The sequence below is a fragment of the Dromiciops gliroides genome, chromosome 5 (genome assembly GCF_019393635.1).
Source record: "Dromiciops gliroides isolate mDroGli1 chromosome 5, mDroGli1.pri, whole genome shotgun sequence".
In the NCBI taxonomy this organism is placed as follows: Eukaryota; Metazoa; Chordata; class Mammalia; order Microbiotheria; family Microbiotheriidae; genus Dromiciops; species Dromiciops gliroides.
In genome coordinates this window covers 293,013,394-293,031,717 of record NC_057865.1, presented here as the reverse complement: position 1 = coordinate 293,031,717, position 18,324 = coordinate 293,013,394, and the positions used below count along the sequence as shown (strand labels likewise).

The following is an 18,324-nucleotide window of genomic DNA, read 5'->3' as shown; positions in this document are numbered from 1 at the left end:
GTCAGAGCTATCCATTCAATCCCAGGAAAGCAATCCCCGATGTAACAGCCCAGACAAGTGGTCATCCACCCATCTGTCTGAAAGACCTCCATGGGGACTGAGCCCAGGACTTCCTGGGGCGGCCGGTACCTAAATCGGCCTCTTTGCACCTTTCAGCCTGCCAACCGCAAACCTGGGAATCGACCTGAACGGTACCCCCCCTCCTCCAAACTCCACTACACTTTGCCATTATTAATATTAAATGAGATTGTGTAATGCCCTAAATAAATAGCGTTACTTTGTAGGCAGGTAGAGCCCTCTCTAAGTCCTCAGATCGTTGATTATCCCCTATTGTGCTGAAAGGAAGGAAAGAAGGGAGGGAGAACAGAAAGGAAAAGAAAGGAGGAAGGAAGGAAAGGAAACAAGCATTTGCTAAGCGCCTATGCTATTCCAGGCACTGTGCTCAGTGCTTTACAAAAACTTCTCTTGAAAAGGGGAAGTTTCAGAGAAACTAAAGAATACTTGTATGAGCTGATTCAGCAAAGTACCTCAACACTAGAGACAAGCATCCTGGTGAAGCAATAACTAACCACCACCTCAAAGACTCCAGGTGTCCCTCTGGACAGAACTGATGGCCTTGGGGCAGTGTGTGCCAGGCCAACTCGGGAATGTGTTTTGCTTGACTATATGCCATAGTTATACCTTGTTCCTTTTCCAAGAGCACCTGCGATGTCAATGGTGGCGACTTGCTCATATATTGTGTTTAAGTGAGGCAGAATTGCTCAGTCAAGAGCCTCACTCTCTCTTCCTGAGTCATTGAAGTCCAGGGGCAGGATGACTGGCAATGATCCTGGGATGCAGTGGGTGACCTTGGTGGCTTTGATGTCTGACCTAGCTCTAGCATAGGGCCTGCTTCAGCCGTATTTGGGGCCCATTCCTCCTGAGGGATGTGTTTTCACATGCTTGGGGTAGACGCCCCCGCTAAGGCACCTAGATTTGAGGCCTGTTAGTTACCCTCAGCCTGGTTTAGCCCATCTGCTCTTTTATGGCTTCTTGGAGCCACAGGTGAGAATTGGGTGGCAGGTGGACACCAAAGGTGGATGAGCAGCCCTCCCACCAGAGGTGCTGGTCCTCCCAAACACCCCATCCACTCTATTATGATAAGGCTTTGTTTTTGTATTTTCTTTTTGGGGGGCGGGGGGCGGGGAGGGTAAGAAAGAGAAAAAATATGTGCCTGATAATTTAACAAAATCATTTTTTTTTTTAGGCAATGAGGGTTAAGTGACTTGCCCAGGGTCACACAGCTAGTAAATGTCAAGTGTCTGAGGCCGGATTTGAACTCAGGTACTCCTGAATCCAGGGCCGGTGCTTTAACCACTACGCCATCTAGCTGCCCCAACAAAATCATTTTTAAAATAAGCTTGGTTCGATGCATTTCATCACCCACCGTTGAGACGCAATGTGATGTTTATTTTCTTCACAAGTACAGATCTCCCCATTCACAGATGAGGAAACTGAGGTCCAGAAAGGTGGAGAGATGTGACCCTACTCAAACAGCTGAGAAGCCGTACAGCTGAGGGATAGTGGGGAAGACTCGCATTCAGGAAGGCCTGAGTTCTGTAAGGTCTAAAATTCTAGCTGTGATGTCTAAGATCTAATGAGTGGTCGCCTTAAATTAGAAGCTTTAGCAAGAGTTTAGGCTTTTAAGTATTTATTAAAGTGTATTAGAAATTAATGGAGGGGCAGCTAGGTGGCGCAGTGGATAGAGCACTGGCCCTGGATTCAGGAGGACCTGAGTTCAAATCCAGCCTCAGACACTTGACACTCACTAGCTGTGTGAGGGCAAGTCACTTAACCCTCATTGCCCCACACATGCAAAAAAAAAAAGTTAATGGAGAGAGGAAAACCCTAATTTGGATCTATTTGGTATAGCCAGAAAGAAAAACTTGCCTTTCCCTAACAGCCAACATGAAGTTCCCTGCCACCCCAAAGTCCGGACAAAAAGCCCTGGTTTCTCTGTGGCTTCTCCCAGAAGCCCCCTGTGAAACAGGAAACAGGGCTGTCCACACACACACAGCTCCAAGCTAATTGACTGATAACTTTGATGGACAAGACCCCCAGGAGTTAGACATAACTTCCAGACGCCAGTCCGACCTTTGAAACTCCAGAAAGGTCACTTCAGGACGCCCAAGTCACATGTTTTCTTTTCTCCCTGCAAAATCTTTCTCAGCAGGTTGGTAGCACTCTGATTCACATAGTTCAAAACTTGCTTTTGACCCTTGAGGGCTGTGTGACCCTGGGTAAGTCATTGAAATACATTGAGCCTCAGCATCTTCTGTAAAAGGGGGGTGTTGGAAGTTCTTTCCAACTCCAAATCCCTATCTGTCCATCCATGTACACACACACACAGACACGTGACACATGTAAATGTGGGGGTGTCATATATCCCAACTGTAAAATACAGTGTCCAAATACCTACCCTATGACTCCAGGCCCCACCAGTGAAAGCCCATGAACCTCCCTGTCTCTGATCTAGGAGGGGATGAACACAGAACCCCTGACCAACATCACTTGCTACTTGGGTGACCCTGCCCAGGTCACTTAACCTCTGTACCTCGGTTTATTCCTCTGTAAAACAATGGAGTTAGACTTGATGGTCACCTGTCAGGTCTTGGTCTGTGACCCCAGGATCCTCCCACCATCCCCTGAAATTCTGACTGAGCAGAAAACTCTGCCTCTGACCCTCTAAGACCCAGCTGGAAACTCATTTTGCAGAGTCTGAAGCTGAGGCCCAGAGGTCAAGTGACTTGCCCAAGGTCACCTAGATAGCAGAACCAGGAAATACACTCAGGTCCTCTGATAGCACCTTTCACTTTGTCATATTCCAGAGCCCTGGGGAACCCAAGAGTATCTTGAGCCAGGCTGGCCCCTTCAGGCACCAGATCCAAACAAAATCTCCCCTCAGTCCCGGGGGCACTTTGTGGACTAAAGTCCTCCCAGCCCCACAGTCATTGATCACAAATTCCTGAATCCCAGAACACCTACTCATTTGGTCATGCTTCAGTTGGACTCCTAGCATTTAGAGGAGAGGCCTTAGGGATTCTTTAGTCCAGGGGGTCTTAACCTGGAGCCCCTGAACCTGGGTTTTAAAATACAGTCATCGCTGTGTTTCAATGTAGTTAGTATCCTTTGTAAACTTAAGGGCTCCCTGGATTTCACCAGATGGCCTGCTGAAGGGGTCCACACCCCAGAAAGGATCAGAACCGCTTTCATTTTATAGCTATGGAAACCGAGTCTCAGGGCTGGGCCTCAAATCCAACTCTTTGATCATGAGGAGCACAGTTTGAAACAGAAGGGACCTTAAAGCAAATACAAACCCCTCTTTGCAGGTGAGAAAATGGAGGCCCAGGATCACCCCAATGGCAGCATCCACCTTTGCTGGGATGGACTCTACTCCCAAGCTCCACCTCTGCCTCTGCCCTTCAGGCTCAACAAATATTTAAAGACCATCGAAGGTCAGTGGGAAGTCCCTAGGTGTGGCCTCACACTTCCTGGCTCCCCTCTGCAACCCAGATTGCTCCATGCACTTATGGGATGCAAGAGCTGGAGGGGGGCCCATGGAATCCAACCCCCTTGTTTTACAAAAGAGGAAACTAAGGCTCAGGGGCCTTGGGACTTCATCTAATCATACTGAGGTCCCTTCAAGGGAGCAATTGCTCTTTTCCATGGATTATGTGGGGCCACCCTATTAGAGGCTAATAATGTCTCTCAATATTATTATGAAAATAGTTTTGATGTGAAGAGTCTTGGGACTCTAAACCACTGCCACCTTTTCTTGTCTCATGGACCCTGGAAGGAAAATCCAGCTAGATGTGAGCCCTGAGGGCAGAGGCTGTTTTTTGTCTCTTTTGGTATCCCCAGTGAGTCTACCTGGCACAGAGTAGGCACTTGGTAAATGCTTGTGAACTGGCTGACTAGCCTTCATTTTTTTCTCGTCAAAATTCCCAGGTCCTGAGCAATCTATTCCCGGGCCTCAGAGAGGTCTAAGAACTGTAGACTGAGCCCCCCTGCCCTGTCCAGACAGCAAGAGCATGAAGGGCAGCCCTGTCACTTCTCATCCTTACACCCTCAGTATCATGCACACAGTAGGGCCTTCATAAGGCATTTCTGGATAGAATCGTGTTTTCTCATCTGAAAAGTGGCTGCCTCCACGTCATTCCTTCACGGAATATGGATTTATTAAGCACTTGCTGTATACCAGGCAACGTGTGAGGTGCTGTGGGTCCAAAGACCACAAGGCCTAGCCCAGCCTCACTGGCTGGACAAACAGCACGGGACCCTGAGGGTGCTTGTGTCCAGGCCTCTCTACAACCACCCTGGGTGGGTATTCCTGTTGCTATGCCCTGCCCCTCTTCTGCATCACCAGGGACTCCCCTGTGTGCCCCCGGCTTCCAGGACCCATCCCCAGGCCCCCTTCGTGCACCATCAGGAGTCAGGGATGTATCTAAAGCGTCTGCTCATTTTATTGCGGCTCATTTGGCAAGGGCCAGTTGCACCAGGGGGCACAGCAGGTGCCTGCCGTGGTCGCTGTGGCTCTTGGCGAGCTGATGCCAGGCTGAGGCTCCGGCCTGGACGTTTCAGTCTGCGATGCCCCACCCACTTCTTTGGTTGGCAGAGCAAGGGATTTTCCAAGAAGAAAACGGGCTTATTAAGGTCCTGGGCTTGAAAGGGGCAGCATGGTAGCCCCGTTGGCGGGAGTCCTTGGTCCTCCCCTCAGGATGAGGGGCTCTTTCTCGGCTGTTCTGGACTCAAGACTCAGCCACTTTCCCCTTGGGAAGCAGAGGGGCAGCCGAGCCCCCAGGGGCAGGGTAAGAGGCAGCCTCCACAGCCAATGGGGGCTGCCCTCAAGCACCGCCACCTCCTCTTCTGGAGCCCCAGCCCCGCCAGTCTGGGAACAAGCCTGGGCTATAACTCGGACTGAGATCGAGAGATCCGGGGGCCCTTTCGGATCTCCTTCCGTTTCTCCTCTTTCCTCCGCCGCCTCTCCTCTTCCTTCAAGGCCTTCTGGAAGGCATCAGTCCCAGGGAAAGACTACCAGTGCAAAGGAGAGAAGATTCAGGGCTGAGTCTGGACGGGCCACCCACCCCTCAAGCAGCCCGAATTCCCAGGCCCTTCCCCAGTGTCCCCATCCCCACATATTATTGTGTGTGTGTGTGTTCTGAGGATCCAGAGAAAGTCTGGAACACGGGGCCAGGGCCAGGCAGACCCCTGAGACCCCCTGGTGATTGACCCTGGGCCAGGTACCAGGCCCCTCGGTTGCTCTGGGCCACTCTCAAGGACCGGAAGCTACAGAGGAGGTCCAGAGCTGCTTTGGTAGAGGGAGTGCCCTCCTGTGGGAGTTCTCCATGAAGCAACAGCTCCAGTCACCACCCCCCCGATTAGGGGGTTTTAACCTCAGAGGGGCTTTTAAAAAAATAATCCCCACCCTCCCTGCCCACAGCTGAGTACACAGGGGCCCCTCCACTCACCTCTGAGGGGTCTGTTGTAAAAGGGTTCCTGTAATCTGGAGACCTCTCCCCAATCCCTAGCTCCTGAGCCATCTGCAGGGCCACAAGAACAAAAGACCCTCATCATGCCCGTCTGCCTCAGTTTACTTGCCTGGTTGCCGGTGCCCCCAGCCCATACTTGGGCCCCTTCTCTCTCCTTCTGATTCGATATTGATGCTCATAAAAGATTATCTGCCCTAAAAGTGGCTGCTCAACTCAGGCAACCCTCCCCCCATTTATCTATCACACATCTGTGGGGGAGGGACGGTGGCTTTGCATATAAATGCACGGATGAGAAAGTTGTTAGGAGATGAGGCAGCATGGGGAGGGGAGAAAGCCCAGGGAGCAGGGTCAGAGAGAGAGAGAGAGAGAGAGAGAGAGAGAGAGAGAGAGAGAGAGTGTTGGGGGGTGGGGGGGAGATGGCTGACCAGGGAGGAGAGGACAGCACAACACTGGGAGGATCTAAGGGGACAGAGCTGAGATTCAGGGTGGAGGGGCTGGACTGGCACTCCTTCAAAGAGGAGGGGGCACAGAAATGGAAGTGGGCCCCCTCTCCCCAGCACCATAGGGTCAGGAAGCTGTACCAGGCCGCAGAATCTCAGCCCCAGGAGCCTAGGATTGTCCTTGTAGGCCGAGCAAGGGTGGACCCAGTCCCCGGCCCGGTGGCCCTTAGTCAACGTGTGAATCATGGGGCAGTGGAAATGGACTGGGGTCAAGGAGATTTGGGTGCAAATTCCAACTCTGACATTTACTAGGTGTGTGACCTTAGGCAGGGCATGGGACCTTAGAACAGAGGGCTAGGAAGGAGGCCATCCAATCCAACCTCCTCATTTTGCAAACAAGGAAACTGAGGCCCGCTGAGGGGAAGTGACTTGCCCAGGATCCTACTGCTAACAAATAGCAGAAGTCCGGGCACAAAGATGTCTGCCATAGGAGTCGGAAGACTCAGGTTCGAGTCACAGCGAGTAACTAGCAGAGCTTGAACCCAGATCCTTGGACTCAGTTTGCCTTCTGCCTCAGTCTCCTCATCTGTAAAATGTGAATGTGGTAGATGCAGGATTTAACCCTTAAGGCACTAGACAAACCTGAGCGATCTTATGTGCTCTATGAGTGAACAGAGCTGGGCTCAGAAGAGGCCAGTCATAGCCCTTGGTTCCAAGCCCTGAGCAGAGGGGATGAGGAGGGACAGGAGTCAGGGGCACTGGAGGCTCAGAATTGGGGGAAGCCCAGTCAGGATGGGGGTGGGGGGATTGAAGCCTGGGTAATGCCAGTGAAGAGGCCCCAGGAAGGTGGAAAAGATGGTGGTCCAGGAGCCATTTTGTCCCAAGCCTCCATCCTGCCTCCCTGGACCCTCTGCCCGAGGGTCTGGGGGGCAGGCCCAACTCACCAGGCCCAGAAGCTGTGAGTAGGTACCCTGGTCAAAGATGCCCGTTTGGTTGCAGAAGCTGATGCCCCAGCGGATGAGGTGATTCCAGTTGGAATTTCGGTCAAAGTAGTGATGGACGATCTTGGGGAAGCGGAGCACGACATCGCCAAAGAAGGCTGTGTTCTCCACCACGTGGGAGAAGGCTGGGAGAGTAGGGTGGGATGAGCGCCGAGCTTGGGGGACCGGAGCCCTCATCTCCCGGGCCCCCCACCCCCAGCTCCTGCTGCTCAGAACCACCCACTCCACCCAGGAGTACAAGAGGTGTCACAGGACCTGGGTTCAAATCCTGGCTCTGGCTTCAGGGGGTTGGTCTGGATGACCTCAGAGGTCCCATTTGGCTCAAACCCATGCTCCTCTAGGACCTTCCCACCAAATCCAGCATGGATGGCGCACCAGGCAGAAGGCGCGGGGGGGGGCATCTCAGCTGTGTTCCTCACAGGGCTGCTCGGGTCACCTCCCTTCTGTGGCCTCAGGGAGGGGAGGCTCCTCCCACCTCTGAATCTAGGGCTCTAACAGGCCCAACAGAACTAGCCCTTCCCAAAAGGAGTCCAGAAACTCCACAGCCAGCACAGGGCTCAGGATGTAGTGGGTGCTTCATAAATGCCCTGGCTGGGGGGGTTCTGGGTCTATCCCACGCCAGCTCACCGGGGGCAGCTCAAAACCCCGCTGGGCAGTTGTGTTTTCTCGGCTGTTCTCGGGGAGGCCCGAGCGGCGGTTCTGCCGAGAACAGGGAGCTATGGCTCCCGCTATTCTGGTTCTCACAAACACTTCCCAAGGGATGTCTGGTCCCAGCACAGTAATGTTAGTATCACCTGCTGCCATTCAGCGCCAGGGAGTGAGAGCTCTGTGTGCTAGGGGAGCAAGGGCCCTGCCATTCCTGACCCCAGGAAGCTGGGAAGGAAGGCACAGAAGTCAGTTCTTCCTCCCCACCCCACCCCCCAGGCTGAATCTAAGCTTGAAAGCCCAAGGAAGGGCCCAGGACTGGGGAGCTGGGAACCCCTGAATCAGATGATGGAACTCAGATGATGGCTCAGACCTTCTTCACCAGGGGACCCTAAGCCTCATCTGGGAAATCGGCACAGCGATATTTACACAACCAACCCCAGTGCTGCTGTGGAGAAATCTTTCTGTAGACCTTAAAGGGGGGCCCTTTCCTCAGTCTGCCCCGGGGGATGGAAACAATGGCTGCCCCCTAAGTCAGTGGGTGAGGTCAAGGCGGCCTTGCCTTCAGCCCTGGAGAGATCAGTCTGGGGAAGGGAGGGCTCTTAAAAAACTCAAGTTTTCTGCCCAGTCTGGGAGTATAATGAAGGAGCCTGATCCAAAGGTCATACAGCAGCACAAGGTGGTGGAAGGGCTTGCTTTCCCACCTGTAAAACGAGAAGAGTTGGACCGCACAGCCTCTGGGGCTCCTTCCAGGCCTAGCTCTGGGGGCCCAGGCCACTCCAGGGGGGCTGTAACTGGGCAGAGGAAGGAGCCGCTCACACGGTGGGAGATGGGAGTGTTAAGGGGGCCTCCCCATGCACAGCCCCCAATAAAAACATCTTCCTCCAGCCATGCCTCATCATCGGTCACTCTGGGGCGACCGCTAGAATGCAAAGAAGGATCCCCCTCAACCGTGACGGCCCCCCTCACAATCACCCATAGGAAGAAGGCACGACACAGAGGGGGAAGAGTGTGCCAAGACCTTCCACACCCGTGGACCTGAGCACAGCGCTTGGCGCACGGGAAGCCCTTAACAAATCATTCATTCGATACACTGAAGCAAGTGGACACAGCAGCCCAGCATCTGACAAACCCTTCCTGGGGGAAGGGCCCATTACCTGACAAAAACTGCTGAAAAAAGTGGAAAAGTCATCTGGCAGGAACTGGGTATAGACTAAGCACCTCACACCACAAACCAGAAGAAGCTCCAATGGAGGGTGACCTTTTAAACATTTTGGAGGAATGAGGAAGATGTTCCCTTTTTGATCTATGAATACCAAACAAGCACCTTGCTAAGCCCTGGGGATACCAAGAGAGGAAAAGACAGTCCCCACCCTCAGGGAGCTTACAAGGGGAACAAATTCCCATTTATAGAATAAGGGCTATTCCCTAGCTGAAGAGGAGTGTAAATTCTCAAGGGAAGAAATCAGAACGATTTATTCCCACACTTTTTAAATGCTCCAAATTACTAATAATTAGGAAAATGCCCATTAGAGCAACTCTGAGCTTCCATCTCACACCCATCAGATTAGCGAAAATGACAGCTGTTGGAGGGGGTGTGGGAGAACAGGCACCTTAATGCACCATTGGCAGAGCTGTGAAGTAATCCAGCCATTCTGGGAGACAAATTGGAGCCATGGCTCCAAATTAACTCAACTGTGCATCCCCTCTGACCCTGGGGTACCACTAGTAAGCATGTAGGCCAAAGAGATTAAAGAAAAAGGACACGGATATCCGTATTTTTGTACACATGGGTAGAGCTCTTTTTGTAGAACGAAGAGCTGGTAACTAAGGGGATGCCCATTGATTGGGGAATGAATAAAGAAATCACAGCCCATGAATATTATGGAATTCAGTACTGTAAGAAATCGATGGGGGCAGCTAGGTGGTGCAGTGGATAGAGTCAGGAGGACCTGAGTTCAAATCCAGCCTCAGACACTTAACACTTACTAGCTGTGTGACCCTGGGCAAGTCACTTAACCCCAACTGCCCCGCCCCCCCCCCCAAAATAGGGGCAGCTAGGTGGCATAGTGGATAAAGCACTGGCCTTGGATTCAGGAGGATCTGAGTTCAAATCCAGCCTCAGACACTTGACACTTACTAGCTGTGTGACCCTGGGCAAGTCACTTAACCCTCACTGCCTCGTTAAAAAAAAAAAAAAGCAATGATGAAACAGAAAGATTTGAAGAAATCTGGGAGGGCTCACATAACTGATGAAGAGTGAGAGACACAACAGCTCATACAATAACAACACCAGGGAGCAGCTAGATGGCGCAGTGGTTAAAAGCGCTAGCCCTGGATTCAGGAGTACCTGAGTTCAAATCTGGCCTCAGACACTTGACACTTATTAGCTGTGTGACCCTGGGCAAGTCACTTAACCCCCATTGCCCAGCAAATAAATAAATAAAAACACCATAAAAACAATACCCTGAGACTCTGCTTGGCTCAACAATCAACCAGAGTTCCAAAAGACCAGGGATGACAAAGAGGTGATGGACTCGGGGCAGAGTGAGTTATCTAGTTTTGGCCATGGCCAATGTGGGAATTTGTCATGCATATTTGTTACAAGGATTTATAGGTATTTTCCTCCAAGCAGGGGCAAGAAGAGAAAACCAAATTTTAATAATGAACAAAAATTTAACAAAAAGGTTGAAAGAGGGAAAAATCCAGAAAAACAAGGTTGTGAAATGAAGGAGGAATAGTCAGAAAAGTGCCTCAGCACTGCCCCTCCCCCTAGTTGCCTAGGGGTATGACAGGAGGGGAGGGGGAGGGGCCCTGAACCAAGGGTCCTCCCAGACGTGTCTACAGGCTGCCCTTGGCAGCTGTTACCCCACCTGACTTCCCACTGTGTGTCTGTGCCAGGCTCCTCTAGTTTTACCAGCTAACTGTGTGCAAGCCTTTTACACCTTAAAGAGAACCCTGCAGGACAGCAGGGGAAGTGCCTTATCCAAAGGTGCTAATCCCACCTGCTGGGAGGCAGAGGGTTGGACCCCACAATGGGGAGGGGGAGGCACCAGGAAATGGTCAAATCACTAGATTTGGAGTCAGAAAGTCTCGTTCTAATGCCAGCAGGCACAAGTCTCCAAGAGTATTGACAAGCAGGCCTAGAGCCTATGAAGTTCAGAAACCGAGGCCCAGAGAAGCCAAGAGACTAGCCCAAGGTCACACAGAAGAGCTCCGGTTCTCTGAGTTCCTGTAGTAATAAGAATATCTTATCTCGCTTGGCCCTCAGGACAACTGTGTGAAGTCCCATTTTATAGATGAGGAAATGGAGGCAAACAGAGGTCAAGTCACCCAGCTCATAGGCGTCAGAGCTGGAATGTGACCCCAGATTTCCGTGTCAGCACAATGACTTGCCCAGGGTCTCACGGGAGTAAGACACACAGCTGGGCCAGGCCCAGCACCTCAGTCCCCTTTTACGACACTCGGCTGATGCTCAGACTAGGCATGAGCACAGAGAGGGTGCAGGGCCCCAGGCACTGCCTACCATCCTTCAACTTCTCGTCCTCTGGAACTGGCCCATCGGGGAAGACGTCAGCGGCCAGCAGGGCAGCCCTCGAGTCCTCCAGCACCTAGGAGACAAGGGCAGGAGGGCATTGGGGGGAGTGGGAGAAGAAGGGACGTACCCCAAGTCCTCCAGAACCATGGTGGGTCACTAACCCTATTTGAGAGGTGAGGAAACTGAGGTCTGGCTTTTCATTAAGTGGCAGCTGGGGAGGGGGGCGGAGCACCACAGTGCACAGAGCACTGAGCCCAAAGTCAGGAAGACCTGAATTCAAATCCAGCCGTAGATACTTCATAGCACTGTCTGCGGCAGTTTCCTCATCTCTAAGATGGGGATGATAATAGCACCTCCTCCCCAGAGCTATTGTGAGGATCCAATGAGATCCCACTTGTAAAGGCCAATGCCTGGTCCTGCCAGCCTCCAGCGGCAGGTGGAGCCCTCTATGGGCTGGACAGAGCCCCTGTCCTTCCCGGCTGGTTTCCCCAGACTGCCCTATCACGTATGGGCTATACCTGCCCAATTGGCCCTTCTGCCATTCTCTGACTGACCAGCTCAGCGCTACCCAGAATGCTCCCCGGGCCTGCTCCCCCGCCTCCATCCAGGCTCAGCTCAGGTGCCCCTCTCGCACCAGGTGCTCCTGGCTCCCTCACCCCCATCTCTGATCAGCGTCTGCTTACCTGGACGCTCCCTGCCCCAGCCCTCCCCAACACAGGCTTCTTGAGGGTGTGCTTCCTGGCAGAGAGCAGGTGCCTCATGGTGCTCAGAGGGTCACAAATGCAAGTCCCCTCCCTCTCAGGCCTCGGTTTCTTCATCCGTTAAATGGGGACACTAACAGCAAAGTCACCGTCCCACGGGGTCGCCCCCTCGAGACCTTCTCCCCCTAATTCCTGTACTACTCCTCAGGCCCAGTGGGGTGGGGGTGGGGGGGCTCACCTTGAAGAGGCCCTTGAGCATGACATCGATGATCTTGTATTGCTGGTGGACATCGTTCAGCTCGACCAGGTTCTTCAGTGCTTTCATCTGGTCCTTGCGCTTAACCGCAAACAGCTTCTTGTCTGAGGCTGAGTTAAGGCCGGTCGTGGGAACGGTCAGGCCGTCACGACTGCCAGCCTCCCACCCTGGAGACACAAGGACAGAGTGGAACCAGACCTGCCCCCCAAGAGCCTCCGATCTATTAGGGGAACTAACAGGCACCGAGAAAATGAGGTGAAAATATATGTCTGCGTTTACATGTTCTATGTAAATATATGTGTGTAGATAGTGTGAGAGCAAGAGGAGAGACGGAGAGAGAAAGGGGGAAAGGAAGAGAGAGAGAGGGAGGGAGGGAGAGACAGAGACAGAGAGAGAGAGAGAAAGAAAGGGAGTGAGAGATGGAAAGAGACAGAAAGGGGGAAGGGAAGAGACAGAGACAGAGCAAGAGAGAGAGAGAAAGAAAGGGAGTGAGAGATGGAAAGAGACAGAAAGGAAGGGAAGAGAGAGAGGGAGGGAGGAGGAGGAAGGGAGGGAAGCGTCCCCCCCCCCCAAGAAGGGCCTTGTGGCTCCCAGGGTGGCAGCAGCATCAGCCTCTGAGGTCCCTGCTGGGCATCCTCTCTCACCTGTGTCTCCGTATCTTCCTCTATAAAAGGAGGTCACGACTCGAGGGTCTCTGAGGTCCCTTCCGGCTCTAAAGCTAGGACCCCAGGCACTAGAGACACCCCTTACAGAAGAGGAAACTGAGGCTCAGAGTGACTTGACTCAGGCCATATGGCTAAAGCTCCAATGTCTTATCTAAACTATCCACCCCAGCACTCAGTAGGAAAGAAACAAACAAACATTTTATTAAGCACCTACTATGTGCCAGCCACTGTGCTAAGGGCTTTACAAATTTCTCATTCAAACAACCCTGGGAGGGAGGTGCTGTTATTATCTCCATCGTACACTGAGGCAGGCAGTGGTGAAGTGACTTGCCCAAGGTCCCACAGCTAGTGTCTGAGGCAGAATTTGAACTCAGGTCTCCCTGACTCCAGGCCCAGCATTCTCTCCACGGCATTCCCTATTGGCTTCTAGTACACAGAGGACAGTGTTGAATGAATGACACTTCCTAGCCATGTGATCGTGAACAAATCAACACCCCTGGCTCAGCCTCAGTTTTCTCACCTGTAAGAAGGTGACAGTAATACCTGAAGTACCTACCTCACAGGGTTGTGGGGAAGGAGGGGAGTGGGCCTGGTCCTTTGGAAAGAGCCCAAGCCCAGCCATCAGAGGACCTGGATCCAAATTCTGTCGCCCTGTGGCCCTCAACTTCCGAATCTGAAAAATGCAGGGGCTGGACTAATGCCACTGGGCTCCTAGTCCTTCCCCCATCTCCCACCCCCAGGCATTTGCCCTGGCTGTGCCCCCCGCCTGGAGTGCCCTCCCTCCTCATCTCCACTCCTGGCCCCTGATTCTGGTGCCCTGCCTCTCTTGATTAGCTTCAATTTCTCTCAGCTCTAATCGTTCTACAGTATCCACACACCATCTTTCCTCATTAGGCCATGAGCCGCTCACGGGCTGGTGCTTAGCACAGGGCCTAGGCACACAGGAGGGCCCTGATCACTGCTTACTGACTAGAAGTTCTTGACTTTAAAGCCTTTCAGGGATACTGTTAGCATCAACTCCTGTTGGGATGCTGTGTCCCCTCCCCACCCCCTGGGACCACAGTGGCCCAGACTTAGGGCAGGAAAACTAGCTGGGGGACCCTGGGCAAGTCACTTCACCTCTGCCTGCCTCGGTTTCCCCAACTGTAAAATGGAGATGACAACAGCCCCTCCCTCCCAAGGATGTTGTGAGGACTGAATGAGACAATTAAAGTGCTTTGCCAACCCAAGAGCACTACAGAAATGCCCCCACAGATGAGGCGACTGGCCCAGGGAGAGGATGTGACTTACCCAGGGTCCCTCAAAAGCTATCAGTGGCAAGGGGAAATGTGAACACAGAGTCCCCTAGTCCACTGCCTATTAGGCCCATGCCCTTTTCTGAACCACGGCACTCAGAAAGCAGTGTGGTCCAGGGTCTGGGGGCTCTGATTCTTACTGCCCGAGTGACCTTGGGAAAGTCACTTCCCTGACACGGGGCCTCCATTTCCTCACCTGTAAAATGAAGGGGGTTGGTGAAAATGTCCTCTGAGCTGCTGGCCTCATCCCACTGGGCTGAGCTCACAGGGCCAGCTCCCAGGTGGGATGGGCATCCCTGCCCCGGGCAGCCCGAGCCAGCCCTTGCCTAGCACTCCCTGAAAGGCCGAGCGTCTCAGAGAGCACGGCCAGCTGGACCGCCCCTCTGTGGGAGAGCATCGGGAGAGCAGCGTGAGACCTTGGGCTGAGTCAGCACTGAGGCTTTTGAGCCTCCTGACCTCAGCCAAAGACCCCCAACCCGCGCCTCACTCGCTCTTCTGTGCAAGGAGGCTATGCAGCTGACGGCGGAGGCTCACCCTCTCCACCAGCCTGCCTGCCGCCCTCCCCCAGGCCAGCCTGGCCACCACAGCAGCAGGAAGGATACAGATCTCCAGGCTCGGGTCTGGGTCCGAAGCCCCTGTGCCGGCCAGCATCAGCAGCACCATCAGCATAAGCACAGAGCAGGAAGCACAATGGTGAGAAAGGTCCATGCTCCAGGCCCTGAAGTGAGGAGGAAGATCTGCTCCAAATCCTGAGGTCCTGGGTTTGAATCCTGACTACACCACTCACCAGCTGTTGGACCTTGGACAAGTCTCTTCCCTCCCCCCTCGGTGCCTCAGTTTCCTCTGATGTAAAAGGAGAAGGTTGGATTAGATGGTCTCTAAAGTCCCAGCTCTTATTCCTACTTGCTCTCTTAGCTGTCATCACCCAAATCACCCACGGGGACGAGGCGGCTAGGTGGGACCCGAGTTCAAATCTGGTCTCAAACTCTTACTAGCTGTGTGACCCTGGGTAAGTCACTTCACCATTATCAGCCTTAGTTGCCTATGAAAAGCACTTTGCAATCCTTCAATGCCAGCTAGTGGGACTATAGGAAAGGAGCTGATCAGAGGCTCCTGGTGCCTACCTTACAGGGTGTCAAGGAGACCATGGCATAATAACAAAAATAATTCACACTCGCCGTGAGGTAGGCGGGACATGCCCACTCATCCCCACTCTACAGATAGACACTGAGGCCCAGAAAGAGGGAAGGTCAGGCATGCAGAAGCAGGCTTTGTGACCCATGGCTGTGGCTGCTACTACTGAACCATTATCATCATACAAGAGACACAGGCTGCATTCCTCCGGCCGGGAGCCTGGCCTCAATTCTGACCTCCTGGGAGGCTGAAGGGTCAGATTCAGGGGAGGCTGCCTCCACTTTATGGAGGAGTGCACCGAAGCACAGAGAGGACACCTGACTGGGGGAAAAGAGGGGGAGCCGAGGTGAGGCTGCAGGCAAGCCCTGGGAGGGAAGGAGTTGGAGGGATCAGGAGGCTGGCCCAGGGGTCCCCAGAGCCCCTGACTGCCAGGGCATCAGACAGTCCTGGCTGCTGCCCCAACAGAGCAGTGCAAGAAACTGGGCCAGGTGGAGGGGGGGGAGGGGAGGGCCGTGCCTTCCCGGGAAGGACCCATTCCTGCCAGCATCCATTAAGCCCCTACTGTGTGTGTGTGTGGGGGAGTACAAAGACAGGAGCCCGCAGCAATACCGCCCAGCCCCCCCAGCCTCCCCCCTCTGGAGGGAAGCCTCCACAGGGCTGACAACGGGCTCCCAGTAGCGTCCCGAGCTCGCCTTGGCACTGCCAGGTCCCAGCTGGCACCCGCTGGAGATATGGAAGGAGGGGGGCTGGCTCCTCCCCAGCATCTTCCCAGCTATCCTTCCTGAATGCCTCTTTTCTTCGGCTGATTTCCGCCCCCCAGGACCAGCCCCGGAGATAAAAAGCAGAGGGGCTTCCCCGGAGCATTGGGGGGGTGCCCGGGGGGCCGAACTGCCCCCTTCATCAGAGGTCAAAGAATGACCTCTTAGCAGACGCTGGGACGGCCCCCCAGTCCAAGTCCCCCTTTACAGATGGGGAAAATGAGGCCAGACGGGGAGTGACTTGTCCCGTCACACTGACAAGAAGTTGGCAAAGCCAAGGTTGGCGCGGGGTCCTCGGCGGGCGGATCGGGAGCCCGTGGGGCGCCCGGAAGCCTCACACCCGGGCACCTGGAGCCTGAGATCCCGGGGCACCCCTACCCCCCTCCCCAAGTCCAGGGCGAGCGCTAGCCACCTACCCACCCGGCCCGAGCCCCGCGGGGCAGGGGCCTCCCCACGTGCTCGCCGCCGCCGCCTCCGGGGCTTCTTCACTCGGGTGTGCGGGGGAGCAGCATGGGGGGCGCTGCGGGGGGCGCCGGAGCTGGGGCGGCTGCTGCTGCTGCTGCCGCTGCTGCCGCCGCCGACACACTCAGCGCTCCCGCGCCAGCCTCCGCGCCGCCTGCCCCGGCGTCACTTCCTCCCGCTCCCTCCTCCCGGCAGCCCCCGGTTTGTAGTCCACGGTCCGAGGCCGCCCTTCCAGCGCTGCCTCCGGCCCCACTCCCCCGCCGCCCCGCCCCGCCCCCCCCCAGGCTCGGCGCAGCCTCCGCGGGCTCCGACCCCGAGGGCCCCCGCCTGCGCTTGTAAATTTCAGCCCAACTGTTGCTGCGACCGCGGCGGCGGATGCGCGCTCTGAGCCGGGAGAGAGCGCGGGGCGCCGGACCCCGGGGCACCGAACCTCAGGGCACCCGGCCCCGGCCCCGGAGCGGAAAGGGTGCCAGATCCCAGCCTGGGGAGTTCCTAGGGCACTGGAACTGGATTCAAATACCTCAGACACTAGCTCGGCACGCACGGTGCCTCGGTTTCCTCCACTGTAAAATGGGGAAGGGGGTGTGGACTCTGTGACCTCTGAAGTCCTTCCCAGCTCTCAATCTATGATCTTACCAGTTGTGTGGCCTTGGTCAAGCCCTATCCCCACTTTAGATTCCTGCCTTTTGTGATATTAGAAGGCTGTCTTTGGATAAGGGCAGAATTCATGACTAAACAAGAGATAGAGGGCATTATGGGGTGTAAAGTGGATAATTTTGATTACATTAAATTTTAAAAGTTTTTGCACAAACAAAACCAACGCAACCAAGTTTTGAAGGAAAGCAGAAAACCAATGGGAAAAATTGTAGCAAATTTCTCTGATAAAGGCCTCATTTATCAAATATATAGAGAACCGAATCACATTTATAAAAATGCAAGTCACTGCCCAATTGATAAATGGTCAAAGGTTACAAACAGGCAGTTTTCAATCAAAGAAATCAAAGCTATCTACAATCATATTTTTAAATGCTCTAAATCACTATTGATTAGAGAAATGCAAGTTAAAACAACTCCAAAGCACTACTTCACACATATCTGATTGGCTAACATGACAGAAAAGGAAAATGACAAATGTTGGAGAGGATGTGGGGAAATTAGGACACTAATGCATTGTTGGTGGAGTTGTGAACTGATCCAACCTTTCTGGAGAGCAATTTGGAACTATATCCAAAGGACCCAGCTACTGTCTGTATCCCAAAGAGAAAAAAAGAAAGAAAAAGAGCTTATATGGACAAATATATTGATAGAAGCTCTTTTTGTGGTGGCAAAGAATTAAACATTGAAGGGATGCCCATCAATTGGGAAATGGCTAAACAAGTGGTGGTATATGCGTGTGATAGAATACTACTATGCTGTAAGAAATGACAAGCCAGATGGTTTCAGAAAAACCTGGGAAGACTTATATGAACTGATGAAAAGAGAAGTAAGCAGAACCAAGAGAACACTGTACACAGTAACAGCAATACTGTACAGTGATCAACTTAGCTCTTCTCAGCACTACAATGATCCTAACACAGCTTTGAAGGGCTTACCATGAAAAATGCTATCCACCTCCAGACAAAGGTCTGACGGAGTCTGAGGGCAGATCCAAGCAGACTGCTTTTTACTTTATTTTTCTTGGGGGGTTTTGTCTGTTTTCTTTCACATGAGGAATATGGAAATATGTTTTGAATTGACTGCACATGTATAACCTATATCAAATGGCTTGCTTTCTCATTGAGGTGGAAGGGAATTTGGAACTCAAAATTTTTTAAACACCAAAGTTAATTTTTTTTACCTGTAATTAGGAAAAGAAATTATTTGAGAAAAAAAGAAAGAGAAAAAAGAAATTAAAGGTTGGA

The 18,324-nt window shown here is 53.2% G+C and overlaps 1 protein-coding gene across 1 annotated transcript; it reads right to left on the bottom strand.

The window, feature by feature from the left end:
* Positions 1–4,478: 4,478 nt before the first annotated feature.
* On the bottom strand, positions 4,479–16,508 carry CCDC134 (coiled-coil domain containing 134). Its single transcript, XM_043968701.1, has 7 exons — positions 16,378–16,508; positions 14,672–14,787; positions 12,092–12,213; positions 11,141–11,225; positions 6,913–7,094; positions 5,508–5,579; positions 4,479–5,070 (listed from the first exon to the last, which is right to left on the bottom strand). The coding sequence occupies exons 2-7, from the start codon at positions 14,775–14,777 to the stop codon at positions 4,945–4,947; spliced, it is 693 nt and encodes a 230-aa protein (XP_043824636.1). The 5' UTR covers positions 14,778–14,787; positions 16,378–16,508; the 3' UTR covers positions 4,479–4,944.
* Between the last annotated feature and the right edge of the window lie 1,816 nt (positions 16,509–18,324).